The sequence below is a fragment of the Strix aluco genome, chromosome 29 (assembly GCF_031877795.1).
Source record: "Strix aluco isolate bStrAlu1 chromosome 29, bStrAlu1.hap1, whole genome shotgun sequence".
In the NCBI taxonomy this organism is placed as follows: Eukaryota; Metazoa; Chordata; class Aves; order Strigiformes; family Strigidae; genus Strix; species Strix aluco.
In genome coordinates this window covers 966,519-986,393 of record NC_133959.1, presented here as the reverse complement: position 1 = coordinate 986,393, position 19,875 = coordinate 966,519, and the positions used below count along the sequence as shown (strand labels likewise).

Here is a 19,875-nt window from a genome sequence, read left to right as displayed (position 1 = left end):
AACCGCCGCTGCGCGCGCACCTGCCCTCGCTACGGGGTCTCCGGGGCCGCGCCCAGGGAGGGGCGGGGCGGGGCGGGGCGGCGCGCGGGGGCCGACGGGAAGGACAGTCCGCCCGCCGCACGTGCGGCCGCCGCGGGGGGGGGGACGGGGCCTCCCGGGGCCGCCCGGCCCTGCCCGGCCGGGCCGGTGCGTGGCTCAGCGGTGGCTGCAGCCCCCTCCCCGCCCCCGGGAGCCGCCCTCCCCCCTGCGCGGTGCGGCGCAGCCCGGTTCTGCCGTGGGGGTGCGGCTCGCCCCGACCACCGAGGAGCGTGGGGCTCAGCACCGGGCCCATCCCCGGGGCACGGCCCATCCCCGGGGCACGGCCCACGGGGAAGAACCCTCCGTGTGTCTGTGTCTGTGTGTCCGTCCCACCACGTGCCGGTGGTGCCCACCCCGGCCATGCCCAGCGCGGTGCCACCGGGAGCGGGGCCCATCCCTGCACCCCCCCAGCCCCGCTTTGACGGCGGTACCGGTCGCTCCTGCCGGCCGTGCCGGTGCAGGCAGCCGTGTGTGGCCGCTCCGTCCTGCCGGCCCCCGCGGTGCCCCCCGGCCGCCCCCGCTCCCGATAAGGGCTCCCTTTCCCCCAGAAAGGCCCCAGCCCGCTGCGCACACTCAGCACTTTTCCAGCCCTGACTATTTAAAGGCGGCCGAGGCCCGGGTGGCCCTTTCCCTCCCCCAGCCCCGCCGAGCCGCTGGACTTTCCTCCCCGTCGCCGCGGCCCAGCCATGAGCACCCAGGCGGCAGCCGCGGGGCCGATCTTCGCGGAGGGCGAGGATTGCCGGGCGGCCTGGCGGGAGGCGGCGGCCGGCTACGATGCGCCGGACGCGCACCTGGAGATCCTGGGGAAGCCGGTGATGGAGCGCTGGGAGACTCCCTACATGCACTCGCTGGCGGCCGTGGCCGCGTCGAGGGGTAACGGGGGCCCCGTGGGCTCGGGGCCGTGCCGGGAGGTTCCGCTGGGGCGTGGGGAGTGGGCAGCTTTCCCGTGAGCGAGCAGTGTTGGGGGGGTGTTACTGTTGGGGGACCCCACTGCTTGCGCCCCGCTCGCCGCCGGTGCTCCCCACGCAGCGACGGTGGGAGCGGGGCCGCGGTGACACTTGTGCTCTCGTGTCAGGGTGACACATTCCCAAAAGGGGTTTGGGCCGCGGGGGGGGGGATGCAGCCGTGCGCAGGGGCAGAGCACAGCCTGGCCAGGACCTGCTGCTTTTCGGGCTGCGTTTCCCACATGCCGGCGCTGGGAGGGTTTCGGCAGCGCCGCAGCGGGTGGTTGCTTGTTCCCGCTGCGACTGCTCGGGTGGGGGGGGGTTGGTGGGGGCAAAGGGCCGCTGCGCAGCTGGGGAGGCAGCGGGTGACAGGGACACGGGGCTGCTCCTGGCTTCTCACCCCAGTGCGGGCAGCACCGCGCCTTCCCAACCTGCGCCAAAAAAACCCCAATTCGGGGGAAGAACGGGGCAGCATTTGGGGCTGGGGGGACTCTGAGGTGGAGAAAAAACAGGACTTTGCGTGTGCTGGGCTTGGGAGGCACAACCCGCCCCCCCCAGCTGCCCTCTTGTCCCCAGGCGGCCGCGTGCTGGAGGTCGGCTTCGGCATGGCCATCGCCGCCACCAAAGTGGAGGAGTTTGACATCGAGGAGCACTGGATCATCGAGTGCAACGAGGGAGTTTTCCGGCGGCTGGAGGAGTGGGCCAAGACGCAGCCACACAAGGTCCGGGGGGGGCCGTGCCGGTGCGCGGTGCCGGCGGGTGTCGGTCGCCGGAGCTCACGGCTCTGCCCTCCCGCCCACAGGTCGTGGCCCTGAAGGGACTGTGGGAGGACGTGGTGCCGACGCTGCCGGACGGGCACTTCAGGGGTGAGGCACCGCGCAGCCGAGCCCGGCGGGAGCGGGGAGGGGGGCGGTGGGGTGGGGGGTCGCCACGGCAGAGCCCAGGGTGCAGGCGAGCTCCCAGCTGGTGTCCCCGGGGAGCGGCACCTTGTTCTGGGGAGCAGCACATCGCCACCTCTCAGGGGTTGAAGACACGGGGTGCAATTTTAAATAGGGAAAAAATAGTAACAGGCCACGACAGGGACCTCCCCCACCAGCGCCTCGGTGGTCTCTCCCGGCTAACGGGCCGTCTCCGGTGTTCCTGGCAGGGATCCTGTACGACACGTACCCGCTGTCGGAGGAGACCTGGCACACGCATCAGTTCACCTTCATCAAGGTAACGCGGCCGGGTGCAGCACCCGCACCTCCCACTGCCCCCCCGTGAGGGGCCGGAGCCCCTGGCTCGGGGCGGGGAGGGTGGTCTGGGGGAGGTGGGGGCACACAGGGCGGGGAGGAGAATTTGGGAGCTCAGGAGTCAAAGCCAGAGCTGGGCTGTGCAGCCCCCGCCAGCCCCGCACCCTCCCTGACTGTCCGGCTCTGTGGGGATTCCTGAGAGCCTGGAGGGGGCTGGGTGCCGGGTGCTGGGTGCCGAGTGCTGGGTGCTGGGTGCTGAGGCCGCTCCCCCCCGTTCCCGTTGCAGGATCACGCCTTCCGCTTGCTGCAGCCCGGCGGGGTCCTCACCTACTGCAACCTGACCTCCTGGGGGGAGCTGCTGAAGACCAAGTACACCGACATCGAGCAGATGTTTGAGGTGAGCACCGACCGGTTCCCCGGCTGGCGAGGGCCTGGCACCCCCAGCCCAACCCGGGCTCCCCAAAGTTGCCCGGTCAGCCCATGCACCCCCCTGCAGCCCCTGGTGCTTTGTGCCTGACACCGCGGCCGTGGAGCAGCACGAGCCAGAGGGCTCTGCGACCGTTTATGTCATCGGTGACGGCTCACGGGGAACGTTGGAGGGAAGGTCTGAGGGGTTTTGCCCACAGCAGCCCAGGACGGGGCTCTCCTGCCATCGCTGCTCCTTCCCTCCCGCAGGAGACCCAGGTGGCGCAGCTGGTGGAGGCCGGGTTCAAGGAGGAGAACATCAGCACGACAGTGATGGACCTGGTCCCCCCCCGGGACTGCCGGTACTACTCCTTCCACAAGATGATCACACCCACCATCGTCAGGCACTGAGGGTGCCCGGCTGGCGCCGTCCCTCGGGGAGGGGAGGCTGATCACGCGCCCTGCGAGGAGGAGAAGAGCTCTGCTCTCCTCCGATGCGATCGAGAGAAGGTTGAAGCTGATTTAACTGGAGGAGATGGGGGCTCTGGGTCTCCATGGGACCTCCTGGACATGAGGACTCGAGTCCTGGCCCCACTGTGGATGTCACAGGCCCGGTGCAGCCCCCTGCCCCCAGGGCTCTGCTCCCGACTCACCCTGGTCTCCTCAATTAAGCTGCAATTCAAGAGCATCTTCAGAGCCTTTAGTCAAAGGGGTTCAAGGATGAGCCATTTCCTCTAAAAACTGGATCATTTTTAGAAATCATAGCGGGGGGGAATTGCCCTGCACGAGCCAAATAATCTAAACCAGGCAGGAGAAGCGGGGGAGGACGGGGCAGTTGGAGGCATTTCGGCTGCTCCTGGAGCAACCCCGCAGCGAAGTTTCCCCGATACTTTTGGCTAAAGCCCATCGTAGCAAGTTCTGATCCTGACGCCCTCCACGCACTTCGATAGCGCGTAAGTGACGCTTCCCCTCTCTACCCAGAAGGGATAAAATCCATTAAAAAGGAACGAAACACACAGCGGCTGTTTCAGAGCAGTTTATTTGTCTTTCATAAGCGTGTGTGTGTGTAATTCTGCCGCGAGTTCCCCGGCCCGGGCTGCCGGGAGAAGCCCACACGGGGGTCCTGGGGATGCAGCCAGTACCAAAACCTACCCTGGGCTGCCTTATTCCTACGCTGCTGAGGAGCGTCGCAGCATTCAGTTTTATTAGTCATATTCTGATTTGATGCATTCACATTTTACTTATATAATTAATTTCTGGCTGCTGTGCACACAGGTAAAGGATTTATTAGATCCTTTGTAGGAATTATAAACAAAAAGCAGGTGGTAAGAGACGAGCTCGGAGGCCTCGGGGTTCTCCTGGCCACGTGTTGGTCTCAGAACTTCCTAACGAAGCCACGGAGCGAGTCCCAGTTTTCTGGCAAAGTTTATGTCACGAAAGGTAACTTCAAGCATTCTCCTTCCCTCGCAGGCTACTCGGACCAGAAAACAACACACGGGATGTTACCAGAATTCAACTCCCGCTTTTTAATTCAGTTTTTAAACGAGTTAAAACGCTTTAGGTAAGAGGGATGTATTAAAGACAAAAGAGCGTCTTAACCAGGTCAGGTTTTATTGGAAGGCTTGTGAGGATCCAGGTTTCTTGTGCGTACGATGCAAGCAGTGCCCCGGGGGGGCCGTCAGTGGGCAGGTCAGAAACAAGAGGCTATTTCCTGTACCAGATCTGAATCTTCTTCTCCCGTTTGATTTTCTTCTGAAGCTGCAGGATTCCATACAGCAAAGCTTCAGCAGTAGGTGGGCAACCTGAGAGAGAGAAAAAGGAAGCCCGCGGGGCTGCGAGCCGCACGGAAGCGTAGCCAGCAGCAGGAGAACCGACAAGCCACGGGTGTTACCCCAAAGCAGCCGCGACTGCCCTTGGGCTTTGTGTGTGTCGCAGGCTGCGGAGTTCATCAAAGCAAGAGGGCTTTAGTTAAAGAAACGAAAGCGATGGTGTTTTTCAAAAAGGTCTTTATAGCAGGTAGAAACGCTCGGCTTTGAAGCAAGGTGGTATCTCGCAGGAGAGCGTGTGCTTGACTAAACTACAGCCCCCACTTTACACAACAGTCTCCGGCGAGTAACATCGCCAGAACTTGTGTCCTGGAAACCCCAGGCAGACCCTGGCGAAGCACCTGCAGCTTCAGCAGCACAGTTTGAAAGGGAAAGATCTTCAGGAACTCCACCGAGCACCGTCCAAAACCGACTGCAGCCCCGCCCTGGCACGCGGAGCTCGTTCCTACCTGGCACGTAGATGTCCACCGGCACGATGCGGTCGCAGCCCCTCACCACGGAGTAGGAGTAGTGGTAGTAGCCCCCGCCGTTGGCACAGCTGCCAGAGACGGGCGGGTGTCAGCGCCTCCAGAAGGCGGCTCGGCAGCCCACGGGATGGACGGGCAGGAGCAAAGGAAAAGGGGAACCCGGCTCCATGGAGCCGCTGGACAGATTTTACAACAAGGGGTGGAGCAGAGGCCGAGGTTTACACCGTGGCCACTCAGCCTCTTCACAAGCCCTGGCTGGAAGGCAGAGGCTCCGCTCGCAGGCGGAATCAAACTAAACCGAAGCATTTTCAGCGCTCCTACACAGCAGGCATTCAGAGGGTCCTTCCTCTCTACTTTTTTATTTTGCCACATCTGCACAGACTCGTTCTGTCCCCTCCAGGCCCTGGTGAAACGGCCCCAGCAGCTCCGGGGGATGGATGAGTTGTCAGTTCCACCAGGCCAGAGCTCCACGGAGCTCAGATTTCACGCTGCGCAGCAGAAGCGTTTTGAACGCTTTTGTCTAAATGCAAATTCTGAGATTCTGGACATATAAAGTCCCCAGAGTCTGACAGCTGGAAAAACCCCAGAATCTCTCTCTGGGAAGACTTTGCAGTTCACAGTGACTTGACAGACATCGTTCTCCTCGCCCTAATCAAAGGGAGTCTTTATGTTTCATTCGTAACAAGGCCTCTTTATAGAATTTAAGGGGTTGGAAATACAAATGAGAAGCGGGTTCCCTCCCTTCACCTCCCCGCTCAAGCAGAGACACCGGATTTCTCCCACAGAGCGTGAGGCGATCGGGATGTGCCGGCACTTACCTCCCCATGGAGACGACGTAGCGAGGCTCCGGCATCTGGTCGTAGACCTGCAGAGCAGAGACATTGCAGCCCCGCCGCCCAGTGTGCGGCCCCGCGCAGCCACCGGCCGCAGCTCGTACCTTCCGAAGAGCCGGAGCCATTTTGTTCGTCAGGGTGCCGGCCACAATCATGACGTCAGCTTGCCGGGGACTCGCGCGAAACACCACCCCAAAGCGGTCCATGTCGTAGCGAGGAGCCGCCATGTGCATCATCTCCACGGCACAGCAGGCCAGGCCAAACGTCATCGGCCATAAGGAGCTCTGCGGCAGAGAGAGGCGGGTTACGGGTCAGGAGGCCGACAGCAGGAGCTGGGACCCTGCGGGGGTGACTCAGAGCAAGAGTCGATCAGACAGAAAAGGAAACAGAACAAGAAAAGTTTCAAGGTCTGTTTAGTCAGAGCATTGTCAATGGAAACAGTGTTTGCTGCTGCTCAGGAGAGCAAAACCCACGGCTCTGGGGAAACAGATGTGTAGAGATCTGTGCATCTGCAGCCCCAGAGGTGCTGAACACACCCCGAGCCGCAGACGCTCCCCTTCACACCTCGCTCTGCTAAAGCAGCGGCCCCGGGAGCCCCGCACCAGGGCGGCGGTGACTGCAGGAGGCAAAACTCAGCTAGGCCAGAGCACACGGGCCTCGGGGCAGCCTCACTCGGGCTCCTTACAAGGGCTGCGTGAAAGCAGAAAGTGCCTCCTGCTTGTTCCTGCAGGACAGCTCTGCTCAGCCAGGCAGCCCGCGCTGCCCCGCACCACCCGCACGTCAACGCGCCTCTCTCCCGCTCGGACACGGTACCCCAAATGTCAACCTCTGGCAAACAAACTTGGCTATTTCCCCGTGGGGAACCTTGAGCCTATTTTTATCCCGAGGAGGAGATGGCTCAAATCCATCTCCCAGCACCTCAAAGCCTCTGATACCATTTCTCCCCAGCGAGCACGACAGTTTCAGCAACTCACCCTTCGCGCCCAGTTGATCAGGTCATCGAGTTTGGTGACAATATATTCACCCCTGCTACTGGGGACGTAGGACTTTTTCTGGACAACAGTTGAGCTCTTCTGCTGGACTTGGACAGAGCTGAAGACAAAGGGCGCAGTAGTATCAGTCTCCAATTATTTAGTGTAACTGCAGAACACAATCATTAGCCTTAAGCAGCTGTGATCCCATAAAGAATCTGTGGTACGTTGCTATGGACAATCTCACACCCTCTGCTACCGCTCGAGCCTTTTTTTTAACAGTTTCTACCCCCACTGGGGGGAGATCTGTGGAGTTTGTTGCTCAGGCAGAGCCCCTCTGTTCCCTGGACCCAAATTACAGAGGGTGCCTGGCTCATCCCCAGGGCTCACACACTGACAGCTAATCTTTTTTAAGAAGCGAAGTGAGGGAAAGGTTGTCCCGGAATGCAGCCAGAGCTACAGCACACTGCTGGTTTCTTCCCCTGCACCGCTCGGGAGGAAGGACACGGCTGAGGGACCCGCCGTGCGTTACCTGTCAGCGTGGTCTGGGGGGGTCTGGTGGAGCGGCCGAGGGTGGGCAGATGTCACGGCACCGGGCCTGTGGAAAGGAAAAGCCATCGCACCTCCGCGGGACACGGCGGCCCAGCCCCACCGCGGCCCCCCCGGCCTCGGCCCCGCAGCCGAGGGACCACCGCGGCCCCAGAGAGGGAGGAAGCGGCGCCCGGCCCGCGGGCAGCCCCAGCAGGGAGCCCTCTGCCCGCCCCGGGCCCGCTCCCGCGGGGCTCCCTGGCCCGGGGGCAGCCGCTGGCAGCTGCGGGGCTCGGGGGGGGCATCGCAGGGACCCCCAGCACTCACCGCCAGGCCAGCACGACACACCGGGGGAGGCGAAGACCTGCAACGAGAGAGCACGGGAGAGCTCAGCTCCGGCCGGAGCCCGTTACCGGGGAAAAGGGACCGGCCCGGACCCGGGAGAGAGCCCAGCGTGGGACCCTCGCCCTGGGGACGAGCCCTCGGCTGCCCCGGAGGGGACGGGGACACCCCACAGCCGCCGTCCGTGCTCTGAGGGGGAGAATCACCCCGGAGGAGAGCTGCGGCCCCTGCCTCGCCTTGGAGCCCCCGGCCCGGCCCGGTCCCGACCCCCGTCAGGGCCCTGGAGCCCCCAGCCCGGCCCGGTCCCCCCCTCAGGGCCCCCGGCCCGGCCTCCCCTCAAGGCCCCGGAGCCCCCAGCCCGTCCCAGACCCCCTGGGGCCTCCCCCCCCGGCTCAGTCCCTCCGCAGAGGGCCGCGGCCTCCCGCCGGTGCCGGTGCCGGTGCCCCGGTGCCGCTCACAGCCCAGCGCCGCCATCTCGCCCGCAGCCCTTCAGGCAACCTCTGGGCGCGGTGCACCCGCTCAGCGGCCCGGCGCGGCCCCGGTGTCGCCGCCTCAGCGCGCCGGCGGGGAACGCGGGACGAGCCGGGGGGTTCCGCGGGGACCCGCCGGGCCCTGCCCCGAGCCCGCGCTAAAACGAGGAGGGAAGGCGGCGGCGGCGGCGGGTCCCGGTGCCGCGGGGCCGCGGGAGGAACGGCGGCGGCGCAGGAAAAGGAAACGTCCGTCCCTGGGTGGGCTCGAACCACCAACCTTTCGGTTAACAGCCGAACGCGCTAACCGATTGCGCCACAGAGACCCGCTGCCGCCGCCGCCGCCGCGCCCGCCGCTGTGGCCACCGGGACCGCGCGGGGCCGCCGCGTCCCGCCCGTCACCGGGTGTGTCCCTGTGTCGTCCCCCCCCCCCCCGCCCCGCCCGGGGCTGCGCTGCCCCCCCTGGGCCCGGCCCCGCCGGGGGGGTCACGGGAAGGGGGGGGGAGAGGGCTCCCGTGCAGCCGAAATAGCTCAGTTGGGAGAGCGTTAGACTGAAGATCTAAAGGTCCCTGGTTCGATCCCGGGTTTCGGCAGTTGTTCTTTTTCATGGTTTTTTGGTTTTTTTTTTCCCCTTCCTGCCGGGCTTCGGGCTGCAAACCCACCCGCTGCTCTCTGTTAAACCCCAAAACCCGCCCCCCGGTCTCCGTTAAACCCCCAAACCCGCCCCCCCGGGGCTTTCAGGCGTCGGTGGATGCATCGCACCCTCCCCAAAGCCTGCTCTGAATTTTTCCGAAAATCCTAAAACCGAACAGAAGCAACGGCGGGTTCAGAGGTCACACGGAGTGTTGGGGGAGGCAGCTCAGGGGAAGGAAGGTGCAGCCATGAAAACTGGGCAACCATAAGGACTAGCTTGCTCTGGGCAGGGATGATGTGTGCCAGTACCTGTTTTAGATAAAGCGCAGGAACAGAAAACACTGAGTTTGCTTTCTTGTACCCCCCCCCCCGATGTTAAAAACCGTGAAACCGTGCCACTAAAGCATGACACTATGGTTTTACCCAATATACAGAAATAACCTTCACCTGATGCAAAATTCAGGTGGATGTGTTTGCCTGGGGGCACCCACGGCCGCAGCTTAAACGGGGCGTTTGAAATCAATGAGCGTGTTCAAACCCAAACACTGAGAAGCCTTTGGCGATGGAGGGGCTGGAAGGTCCCTCCCAACCCAAACCCTTCTGTGACTCTGAAACTAAGCCGGTATCAGCCAAAAGGGAGGAGAAGGATTGAGATAACGGCAGCATGATTTGGGAGTTGGGCTTCTGGGGGGTGGTTTGAAGAAGGATCTTAAGGGCACTTGGGGAATTCTGAGGCGTGAACACACAATCACGTTTTAAGGGGAACCCGCAGCTCCACCGACCTCTGCGCCACCACGAACAACACCCGGGGGACCGGCTCCCAGGGCTGGGACACCCACACATCCCCCCCACCCTCGCCAGCTGTAAGTGCCCCAGAGTCAACCCTGTCAACCCCTGGTGAAAGCTGTATACGGTCACAGAAAATACTTTAGCACTTCTCAAAGTTTTAATGAAAAATAAAGAATAATCCAGTTAAATACACATTCTATTCCTGCGATTTTGGTACTTGTGAATGTCCTTTTGACAACATGAAGAGAGATTCCAAATGCACGTGGAAACCTAGTTGATAGAGCACAGAATAATTAAAAGTGGAATTGAATGAATATATTTTAATTACTATAGCCAGAATACACATCTGCATCCCAATTTAAACTTCTTCCTTAATTTCAAATCATCTCAGTTCTTATCAGACAAGCAAGTAGATCACATTTTCATTATAATATAGAAAATTACTAATCATCGGGCTTTTGTCGTTAGAGTTCTCAGCACCACAAGTCTGCCAACAGCCCGTGGCGATGCTACACCTTCAGCAGAAGCTGCAAGAGGAACGACGCATGATTAAATTTGATATTTAAATCAGATAAAGACAATTAAAACTAATCCTAAAATCATGGCCCCAAAAAACCCAATAAAACAGCCCTCAAAACAGTTTCACTTTTAAACAGAAAAGTGAATGTTTTGTTTAAGCAAACACTGGATTCCTTTTCCACTGAACTTTACAGCTGTCCTGTCAACAAAAACAAAGCCTCCGTTATCCCGATTGCATCCTTAGGTACCAATTTTATTTCCCACCCTTGGGGCCGCGTAGAGCAAGAACAGCCAACCCGCGGGAAGCGTCTCCAGACGGGAACCCCGCAGCGGCGCCGTCGTGGGGCAGCGCCTCACCGCGTCATGTTTGTCAGGACAACACCCCCTCCTTCGCCAGGGATTTGGCCCAAATAACGAATACAAAACAGTTACATCAAGCAGCTCTGCAAAACACTTGGACTCTGTGCAAGTTGCACAGTAAGAGCACCGAGGGGGCGGGGGGGCAGGCGGCCGCCGCGGTTCACCGGCGGTTCAGGACGGCAGAGCCCGGGGAAGCGGCGCCGGGACGCGGCCCCGAGAGCGAGGGCTGAGGGACAATTGTGTCTGAGGGCAGCACGGCATCACAGCTCTGGAGATACACACAGGGACTTTAAGAAGCAGGAATGACACGTTTTATACCAAGAACCACTTCACTATATACACACGCTCGGTGCCGGGATGACTCGGGGCGGTTGGCACCGCGGCTCAGACGCTGTCTGCAGAGTCTGCGTTGCTCTTCCACTTTTTTCTTTCTAGAATTTCTTCATCAAATATTTCTCTCTCCCTGCAAGAGATACATTGGAGCTCTGTAGCAGATGTAACACAGTGAACAGTTTGTAGCGCATCGAAGTAACTCCGCAAATAATAATTTTGTTACTTAGGGAGAACCCCGGCCTTTCCGCAGGGAGGGGACTGAACTCTCCCGCCCTTACACACTTCTCTGTATACACAGTGAACTAGGAAGAAAAATTGGGAGAAGACTAAAAATAAAATGATACCTTTTGCCCACAGATGGTCCTTTTATGTACTTCTCTTCCGCCTTCTTGTAATCTATGTCATCCACAGCAGAAATCGCATAAATGATGGCCTGGAGGAGTATTCAGTTTATTTACACTCATGAAACAAAAGCTACAGTACAACCAGTGATGTGAACCTGCCCCAGCAGCTGAGCACGTTTTTAGAATAAAGGTTCCTCAGCCACTTAGGAAACTTGGATGAAGCTGCTTGTTGTATACCTGAAGTTCTTAAATAAATAATACAAACTTGTCCTTTATCATTCCCAGGAGAGTGTTTTTATAACCAGATTGAGACATTCTTCATAGCAATTTCTTTTTCTACAGAAGTTACTAGTGTTCTCCCAGGAAGGTTCCTCGGAAGAACAATAAGTATCTAAAAGTCTAAGTATAAAAACAAACAATCCACCCCCCAGCACAAAGAACCCAAGAAAACCCACAGATAACTTGCCAAATTAAAAAGACCCAAAGCTTTGAAGAGTTTCAGAAGTAATCAGAACTCACCAGCAAGCGACCATTCTGCCTTTAAAAACATCAGATTACTTAAAGCTTCTCCATTCTGCCCTAACGGCTTAAAAATCAGCATTTACAACCCCATGCAGGAAGCAGGCAGCGATTCCTACTGGGGCTTGCTTTATTATTTTTTTTTTTCCTCTGACACATCACGTAAATGTATCTGTACCCCAATTACCAGCCCATGAAGGTGGCTCAAGAGCCTCCTGCAGGGATTTTAACACTCTCCACGTCCCCTGCGCTCAGGCCGGGCCGGCTCGAACACCGCCAGCTCCGGGGACACCCCGCGCGTCGTCAGACTCCAAGCACCCAACGCTACTGTTACCTACTTCATCATTTACCTCCCTCAGCGTTTCACGTTTACTTACTTCGGGCAAAAGGACATCTGAAATAAATTTTATTCCATCTCCATTAATCCAGTGCAGATTTTTAGTGTCTATCTCATGATACACTTCCTTCAAGTAGTTCACTACAAGGTCTAACTGTTCTTCATCCTCTAAATACGTTTCAATGCAGGTCACGTACTGACTTGAATTCAGGAATTCCTTCAGCCACCGGGATGGTTTTCTGCTTTTCAAAATAGCCAGAAGATGCTCTTCAGCCCCCTTAGTCTTCACTATAAACTCCACTATCTTTTTATTCGCTTTATCTCTGGCAGCTCTTGTTCTGTCAGGGAGAAGTTTCTTGGAGGGTTTCTGAGGTGAAAGTTCTGGTGAAGACTCTTCAACATCTTCCTCTGACGTGTTTGGAAAGGCCATTTGGACCAAACCTGAATAACCCGCCTTCCTGACTGGGTAGCCTGAAAGAAAAGCCACAATCATTAATACTTAAATATACAAAACAAGGGGCTCTCTCACACATACTTACACATGCAAATGTAAAATAAGGGACTTTCTGGGTAAGAGAGAAGTTTTAATTCCTCCCCTACCAAAGAGGGTAAAAAGCCACCACCAAAATCTTAATTTTCCATTAAAAAAAAAAAGATTAGGGAGTTGAAACTCTGAGAGGAGCTCCAAAACACACTCTACAGCATGAAGTAACCAGTTACCTGATTGGCTTTAACAATCAATATTTATTTAACTTTTGTTGTGGGACTGAAAAACCTTATAACGCAGTAACGGTGTGTATGAAGTAACTTGGATGGGGTCTGATGCCCAACTCAACACACACGCATAAACGTTAGAGCTAAACCTCCCTAAAGGGAAGAATACAAAAAAATAATGAATTCACTTACTGATATCAGCAGCGAAATATTCCAAGAAGGATCCCGTAAAAGAACGGCAACCTAAAAAGCCCAAAACAGGGTTATTTATGAGGTCAATTCAGCCTATGAAAGAAAGCTGATAGTTTTGGTGTTATCTTTTTTCTGAGGTATATCAGAACGGATGACACCATCCAACTCATCCGCTTACCTACTCTGATGCGATAGTCAGAAATCAACTGGATACACCACTCGATTTCTTGGCGATAATCTTCTCTGGCTCGTTCCTACAAAACAAGAGCCATTGACAGTCCTAAAGAGAGAAGCCTGCTGAAGTTTTTCGGTCTAGGACCCTAACTGGGTAGCAGAACCAGCTAACACATCAAAGTTTACTTGCAGTTTTCTGCATTCTCCTGAAATCCAACTTTCTGCCAGCCCTGTGCTGCGCAGCAGGAGCGGCTCCGTGGCACGTGGCAAACCCACGGGAAGAGCCCCGAGAACTGCCCTCCCCACACACGGGTATTCTCAGCAGCAGCCTCACCCAGATGGAAAAAGGTGTCAGGGGATCCCCTTCCTGTATTATTCTCCATCTTGCGGAGCATGAATATGTTTTATTACTTTGCTGAAGAGAGTGAGAGAGAACAGAGAGCCCTGAAGCCCCCAGCCCAGGCAGCTGCACCACACTCCTCCCGCAGGGCCGGTTACACCCTGTGGATACAACGGAATTCTTCCCACCACACGTACACGCTTGCAGTTACACGTTACCTCTAGTACTTACTATGAGCTCCTGCTTTTCTTCACAATCAAAGTGCTTCAGACTCTTAAGAGGTACTGAGAAACTTGATGAAACAAAGAAGCAGGGTTAAGGAAAAAGAAGCAGTTGAGTTGCGCCTCTATTTACTGCAGTTCTACACCTCCCTGAAAATTAGATTTCGTAAGGAATTTGTGAACGCAGGTTTTACTAGTTTGGGTTTTCATAATCAGCTAAAACTGTGGAATCTTTTAACAAATGAGAAGTACCTGGTTTTAAAACAAAACTAAAGGCCGGCCTGTGTTTCCAGAAAGTTTGGGCACCACATGTAAAAATAACCACTAGCTGGGTCCCCAGCCCTTTTTTTTTTTCCCCTGAATTCCTGCCATAAGCAGCAGCTGTTTGACGAACACCAGCCTGCCTCAGGCAGCAGCGCCGCAGAGCAAACCTCCTGACCCAGAGCCTCCCTCCGAGACCAACCTCAGGCTTAACTCCAGTGCAACGGCCCTGCGCCAGGCAGAGAGAGTGCAGGACACTGCCTGAAGGAAACCCAAAGTTCAGAACGCGATCAGAAGCCACAACATTTACCTTTTTTTCTTGTAATTTGTATTCTCTTCTATTAACAGCACATATGCCTTTCTGAGTTTCCGCCTCACGTATTTTACCTGTTGAGAGGATAAAGCCTCATTAGCACCCTAAAATCCCAATACCCCTACAGAGCAGGAACCTTTTCCATCAATATCATACAGCACACCCAGTACTTAAAGGAAGTTACACGAACATAAAAATGAAGTTTAAAGTATCAAAAATAGCAAGTTACCCCAACAGAGCATTTTTATTAGTACACAAGGACCCACCCTCTTTCTTTTATGGGCTGGGTACAACCACCCTAATTCAGGATACAAGATATAAAGGCTCAGTACTAATCCTCTGCTCCAACATAAACATAGGCAAATTAAATACATTTATTTTTTATGTGCTTTTTTCATATGTAAGTGTACTTTTATTATCTCTGGAGCACTTCTGCTAGAAGATCTTTAACATTCCCAGCTCTACAAGAGTCAAGAAGGGCAAAAGACACTCGAGCACTCGCTCAGCTGCTCCTTCCCAGACCCCTGGCAACACCACTCCCAGGAGGCAGGAGCTGTTCTTACCACTGCTGGCCAGTAAGGGTAACTCCGCAGTTTGCACCAGACCAAAAGCCCTTCTTCAATTGATTGCGGTTCTATGATGAAAAAGAAAGCAATTTTTCTTTAAAAAAAACACAAGACAAGACAGTTCACGTGCCCTCTCTTATCAGCCTCCTTCCAGGAGTTTCACTTCAATGCTTTTACAGGTTTCACCTAAGGAGACAGGGCACCCCCCCACACCCCAAAGCGCAGCACCAGTAGTGCAACACAGGAACTTGGGAGCGTCAACCCCAGGCTCCTGCCCACCAACGATCTGCATTTCATTCTGTTTCAAAAAGCCCTTCTGCGGCATCTGAGAAACGCATTTTATTCCAAGCCTGAATAGGGCTGGCTTCGCCTTCTAGAAGGATAGGTTTATTACCAGAGTGTCCTGGTTGCGGCTGGGATAGAGTTAATTTTTCTTCTTAGTAGCTAGAGCAGTGCTGTGCTTTGGACTCAGGATGGGATTTGGTATGAGAATGTTGACAACACACTGATGTTTTCAGCTGCTGCTCAGAAATCAAGGACTTTCCAGCTCCCCGTGTCCTGCCCGTGCACAGGTGCACGAGAAGCTGGGAGGGGGCACGGCCAGAGCCCTGGACCCAGCCTGGCCAAGGGAACATTCCCCAGCGCCCGGTGTCATTATTCTAGCTACTAAGAAGAAAAATTAACTCTATCCCAGCCAAACGCGGGACACGCAGCTCGTCAGCAAGCTAGAAGCACACATACCCTAACAGAGCACACCTCTCTTGGGTGAAGAACTCTAACAGGTACACTGGGGGCTCACCGTGATGTGATAAAATACAAGGAAGTTCCTCCTCCTCTTCCTCCTCTTCATCTACCAGAGCTGAGAGGCGAGAGAGACTCTCTGAGGAAACGATCTTTGAAGACAGGTCAGACAATTCCAGTCCTGCCAACAGCAGCACACAACAGGATTAGTAAATGTGGAATAACGATTTAAAAAGCATCAGGCTCAGAGCAGGGGAAACACACGGCTGTGGAAGTGACCCCACAGCAGCGCGAGGCTCCGGCTCTGTCATGCCACTCACACTCTCCGTTCTCTGCCTCGGTGAAGGCCTAATATATCTGAAAAAAAGATTAAAGAGGGGAAGGAACAAGAACAGGCCGGTTTCAGGACTCTGTGCCAGCCCGTTCCTTCACATCACATCATTTCATCTCAACACGAACCGGACAGCAGTAAAGAAGCCAAGTGTGAAATGGCCAAGTCCTCTGGCGAAGGGTAAGAATCCCTGAAGCACAGCTCGTCAGCGCAAAACCCACCCAAAATGCCACTCTAGCTTTTAGCCAGGATTAAAGCGACTGCATTTTGTGCTTCTCCAAAAACTTACAACAAAAATTAAAATCAGCCATTTCAGAACCTCATTCACAACAGCAACGCTCAACAATCCAGTGGGATGAGGTTTTCCCTTCCCTGAGCAATATGCCCACCTTCATCTTCCTCAAAGTCAGGCAGCTGAAAGTGCTTTATTTTCTTCATAACCACGTGTGAAGTTTTCTTATTTTCCTCCTCCTTATGCTGAGAGGGGAAGCTATCAGGAAGTGTCCCATGGTTAGAAGGCCCAGATGAAGATTCAGAGCAACTCCTACATCTCCTTTTTCTGTACGAGGACACGGTTGCACCAACCTCTTCTTCTCCATTAACCTGTTTTAAACTCACTGGCGTTTTCCTTCCATCTAATTGCTCTGCCAGACTTCTGCTCTCACTACTGATGCTGCTTTCCAAGTCATCTGAGGCACTTGTACAAGAGGAATCCAGTAACGTCTTTCCAGGCTCCTTTCTGGCGTTTGCCCTCGGCAGAGGCAGCACCGTGTCAGACTTGCAGGGGACAGACAGAGGGGACCCCCCCTCGGCGAGGGGCTGGGCTTGATCCGTGGGGAAACCACTCCTAGGCGACACAGGTGATCCTGCACCTCCTGGTCTTTTTTTTCCTTCCTTCCTTTTTCCCAACTTGGGCTTAAGGGAGACTTTACTTCCTGGTTTGGACTTTGTCAACGAGCCAGGCTTGATTTTTTTCTGTCTTGGTAGTAATTTTGATTCTGGTGGTTTGCAATCTTCACTATGTGAGCTTGACGTATTACACAAGTCCCCAATACCACACTTGGAAGGGTTTGTTCCACTTTCCTGTCCTTTAGCACTCTCCTCCAAAATGAGAGAAGCTTTCTGGTTTTGGTTTTTTGTATCAGTCTTCAGGCTGGGGTTAGTGTTTTGTTCTGTTTTCCTCCTGGAAATCTCAGGCTCCAACTTTTCTTTTGAGCGACATCTGCATAAGGGGGTAGATGGGAGAGATCCCGCATCGTTCTCCTGGGATAACTGAGCGTTTGGTCCTTCTTCTGAAGGCGGCACTTGTTGGGCCGAGCCATTCCGATTCAAAACATCCAGGGCAATTTTAAGAGAACAGCGATATTTCAGTTCTTCCACAGCCTCACTTGAGCTATTCTCTTGATCTGAAGAAGAAGAATATGCAATAAATGCAATAAGCTTGCTCTGTATATAAGAAATAAATTTTATTTCTAGTACATCTTTTGTTTAAGATGCAACTTAACACTAAAATCATCTGTGATTCTCAAGGCAAAGCATATAGAGACACACAAAGCACAAGCTTCCAACGCCTTGTTTTGATGGAAGTACTAAAGTTTCTTCAACCTTCCTTCCAACACACTACACAAGGGAGGAGAAAAAGTAACTGTGCTCATGTTTAGTCTCTTTCCAGACTTTACAGATGGGATGGAAAGAGGGGAAAAGAAATGCAAAAAACCCCCTCAATAAAAACATGAGTGAAACATCTAACTACTGCCCACCGGGCTGAGTTTTTGTGTATATTTTATATTCAGAATATATACAAGGCAGCAAATGTTTTGACATCTCCTCACCTAAGTTAGAGGCGATCTCTTCTATACACTCTTCCATCAGTGGTACAGCGTCTGCACCGTTCACACTAATCCTGAAAATACAACAAAGCTGACTGAAAACGTCACAGCATTAAACACGACTAACAGCATGACACTGCTCTCATCCGGCAACAAACTTACAATATTTTTTCCCCAAAACCTGCACGTGTTAGCAGAAGTTAAGGAAGAAAAACCCCCATGAAGAATGCCAGAGCTAAGAGTCAGCGTGTCGTTTATGGACGTCCCAGGAGACGACTACAGGGCCAGCTCCAGAAAGGCAACGGGTTTGGGGTCAGTCGTCTCATCCTCCCGTAAATCAAAGATCTCATTTCACAGATATCTTCAGACAAAGGCACTACTCCTTTTTTTAATGTCTAAGAGCACAAACATACAACAGTAACAAGGATACTTAACTGTTCATTCAAGCCAAGTATTTCAACTTTAAAAGAAGTCACATTCTCATTAGTAACAGATGTTTTCCCAGCAACTCCAGTTTCGCACAAAACCTGCATTCAAGAGAAAAACGTCCATTTAAAATCCCTGACCAAGTCTATTACAGGACAGATCTGCTATCAAAACATTTTTAATATGAACAGCACAGAACAGACCGATACTCTATGGCATCTGGTTGCAGTATTAGGATCTCTACAGATTAGCTATTTTTTAAAGCACATACATATTCACTCAGAGCTCTTGCTTACTTACTCCTCCATTTCATCCGTTTCTAAGTTATAGCCATAAAACTTTCCTCATTTATACATCTGCTTTACCTTTGCTGGCCATAAACGCTTATTCCACATGCAGAGAACATACTCTTGATCTGCCATGACTGTGTTTCACACACACAAGGAAAATTCCAGCGTGCTCTGAAGAAAAAGGAAGTAAGAGTTACCCAGTATTTTTGTCATCCTTTTTTTTTTTTTAAAGAAATATAGGACTTAAGTAGAACACCTATTGTTACAGTTACACACCATTTTACCTTTGAGATCACTGGACTACTCTTACTTTGCAAGCACTCTCCAAATTAAGTTCTAAGAGCGCCTCTTCCTATAGCTGTGTGACATGATGTCTCACTGAACGATAAGTGTAAAAAATGCTGTCACAAATAAACAAAACGCCGCTGCAGGCCTGCACGTCCTGCAGCTCCCTACTACCAAACCCTGACAATGGAGGCCACTTGTCACACCCTACAAATCACGCCACGCTGTGCCAGCTTTTACACGCAGTTTACGATTGTAATTCGAGAGAACCAGCCACAGAGTTCTCACGGGTTTCTTAAAGACCCGAAAGGCTTTAAGAAAGACCCCTTAAGAGCATCTCCCCCTCCTTGCAAAGCCGAGGCCTCCGCGGCCCTGCCGCCGCCAGACGCGCTACCTCCGCACTGCGGGGCGCGGGGCAGGGACACAAGGCCGGTCCCTCCCGCGGGTTTAGGGAAGCTACGAGGCTCCAACAGCTCCTCCTCGCCCCCTGCCGCGGCTTCCCGCCGCCCAGCGCCGGGGACAGATAATGTTGGCGTGGGCCGCCCCAGCGGGACCCTCCGTGAGGAAGGGCCGGGCCGGGCCGTGGCGGAAGCGAGCGCGGTGCCCCCACCCAAGAGACTCCCGCCACGCTGAGGGGACGGGCTTCCCGCCGCTTCCCGCCGCTTCCCGCTCCCCCCCACGCCCCACCGACAGGGGATGGGCCGCCCGCTCCCCCCTTGTCGGTGCCGGGCCGCTCCCCCCTCAGGGCCCGGGGGGGGGGGGGGGGGGGGCGTGTGGGGGGGTGTGTGTGTGGGGGGGTGTTACCGTGCGCGGGCCCCTCGGCAGTGCCGCGCCGCCCCTTGCCATCTCCGGCCGCCCGGCTCTGCGCATGCGCCGCCTGGCAACAGCCAATCAGCGGCCTCCACTCGCGCCTAGGACACCACCTTCCCACCGCCAAAACACACACGCTCCAGCCAATCAGAGCGCCCGCTCCTCCGATTGCTCCCGCCCCCTCCGGCTTCTCCTCCTATTGGAGGGCTCGGGGCACGCCCTGCCCCGCTGCGGCGCGGCCTTGACGGTGGCGTCACTTCCTGCTCCCGCCGCGGCGGTGACGTCAGGGCTGGGGCCGCGGTGCGTCCCTGGCGCGACCCGAGCGGCGGGGCCGTGGCGGTGACGTCAGCATGTCGGAGGGCTGCGCTGTGACGTCAGAGTGCGGCAGCTGACACACACACACCCCCTCCGGGCCGTCCGCGCAGGGAGGCTCCGCGAGGCCCCGCGGCCTGGCA

General features: G+C 55.1%; 3 protein-coding genes and 2 non-coding genes across 9 annotated transcripts; 2 read left to right on the top strand and 3 right to left on the bottom strand.

Moving 5' to 3' along the window:
• Nucleotides 1-119: 119 nt before the first annotated feature.
• GAMT (guanidinoacetate N-methyltransferase) lies at nt 120-3,675 on the top strand. The gene is made up of 6 exons (XM_074808556.1): nt 120-951; nt 1,599-1,744; nt 1,825-1,888; nt 2,170-2,237; nt 2,541-2,651; nt 2,930-3,675. Exons 1-6 carry the CDS (start codon nt 765-767, stop codon nt 3,068-3,070), a joined length of 717 nt encoding a protein of 238 aa, XP_074664657.1. The 5' UTR covers nt 120-764; the 3' UTR covers nt 3,071-3,675.
• A 578-nt stretch (nt 3,676-4,253) lies between these two features.
• NDUFS7 (NADH:ubiquinone oxidoreductase core subunit S7) lies at nt 4,254-8,193 on the bottom strand. Its single transcript, XM_074808557.1, has 8 exons — nt 8,085-8,193; nt 7,612-7,648; nt 7,289-7,354; nt 6,760-6,877; nt 5,890-6,069; nt 5,771-5,817; nt 4,935-5,023; nt 4,254-4,461 (listed from the first exon to the last, which is right to left on the bottom strand). Exons 1-8 carry the CDS (start codon nt 8,098-8,100, stop codon nt 4,364-4,366), a joined length of 651 nt encoding a protein of 216 aa, XP_074664658.1. The 5' UTR covers nt 8,101-8,193; the 3' UTR covers nt 4,254-4,363.
• A 152-nt stretch (nt 8,194-8,345) lies between these two features.
• On the bottom strand, nt 8,346-8,419 carry TRNAN-GUU (transfer RNA asparagine (anticodon GUU)). The gene has a single exon. It is a non-coding gene; the product is annotated as a tRNA-Asn (tRNA).
• A 194-nt stretch (nt 8,420-8,613) lies between these two features.
• On the top strand, nt 8,614-8,686 carry TRNAF-GAA (transfer RNA phenylalanine (anticodon GAA)). Its single transcript has one exon. It is a non-coding gene; the product is annotated as a tRNA-Phe (tRNA).
• A 966-nt stretch (nt 8,687-9,652) lies between these two features.
• PWWP3A (PWWP domain containing 3A, DNA repair factor) lies at nt 9,653-19,485 on the bottom strand. Of its 5 annotated transcripts, none has more exons than XM_074808536.1 (15): nt 19,415-19,485; nt 18,401-18,496; nt 18,045-18,136; nt 17,613-17,683; nt 16,170-17,186; nt 15,508-15,630; nt 14,706-14,776; nt 14,140-14,216; nt 13,579-13,639; nt 13,012-13,087; nt 12,834-12,884; nt 11,968-12,398; nt 11,072-11,160; nt 10,739-10,857; nt 9,653-10,042 (listed from the first exon to the last, which is right to left on the bottom strand). In XM_074808536.1, exons 2-14 carry the CDS (start codon nt 18,455-18,457, stop codon nt 10,779-10,781), a joined length of 2,295 nt encoding a protein of 764 aa, XP_074664637.1. In that variant the 5' UTR covers nt 18,458-18,496; nt 19,415-19,485; the 3' UTR covers nt 9,653-10,042; nt 10,739-10,778. The 5 variants fall into 5 exon arrangements, with proteins under 5 accessions (XP_074664637.1, XP_074664638.1, XP_074664634.1 ...); XM_074808537.1 differs by having other exon boundaries at nt 9,653-9,785; XM_074808533.1 differs by having other exon boundaries at nt 9,653-10,857.
• Between the last annotated feature and the right edge of the window lie 390 nt (nt 19,486-19,875).

Bases quoted from the DNA above. Each gene is read 5' to 3' on its own strand.
- NDUFS7 (XM_074808557.1), bottom strand. The intron at 6,070-6,759 runs GTGAGTTGCTGA...TCTCTGCCGCAG, and splicing joins TGATCAACTGGGCGCGAAGG to AGCTCCTTATGGCCGATGAC. The intron at 5,024-5,770 runs GTAAGTGCCGGC...CGTCTCTGGCAG, and splicing joins TACGTCGTCTCCATGGGGAG to CTGTGCCAACGGCGGGGGCT.
- GAMT (XM_074808556.1), top strand. From the start codon at position 765: ATGAGCACCCAGGCGGCAGCCGCGGGGCCGATCTTCGCGGAGGGCGAG. The intron at 952-1,598 runs GTAACGGGGGCC...TCTTGTCCCCAG, and splicing joins GGCCGTGGCCGCGTCGAGGG to GCGGCCGCGTGCTGGAGGTC. The intron at 1,889-2,169 runs GTGAGGCACCGC...TGTTCCTGGCAG, and splicing joins GCCGGACGGGCACTTCAGGG to GGATCCTGTACGACACGTAC.
- PWWP3A (XM_074808533.1), bottom strand. From the start codon at position 18,457: ATGGCAGATCAAGAGTATGTTCTCTGCATGTGGAATAAGCGTTTATGG. The intron at 15,631-16,169 runs GTGGGCATATTG...TGCTGTTGGCAG, and splicing joins TGACTTTGAGGAAGATGAAG to GACTGGAATTGTCTGACCTG. The intron at 13,640-14,139 runs GTAAATGTTGTG...TGTTTCATCAAG, and splicing joins ACAAATTACAAGAAAAAAAG to TTTCTCAGTACCTCTTAAGA.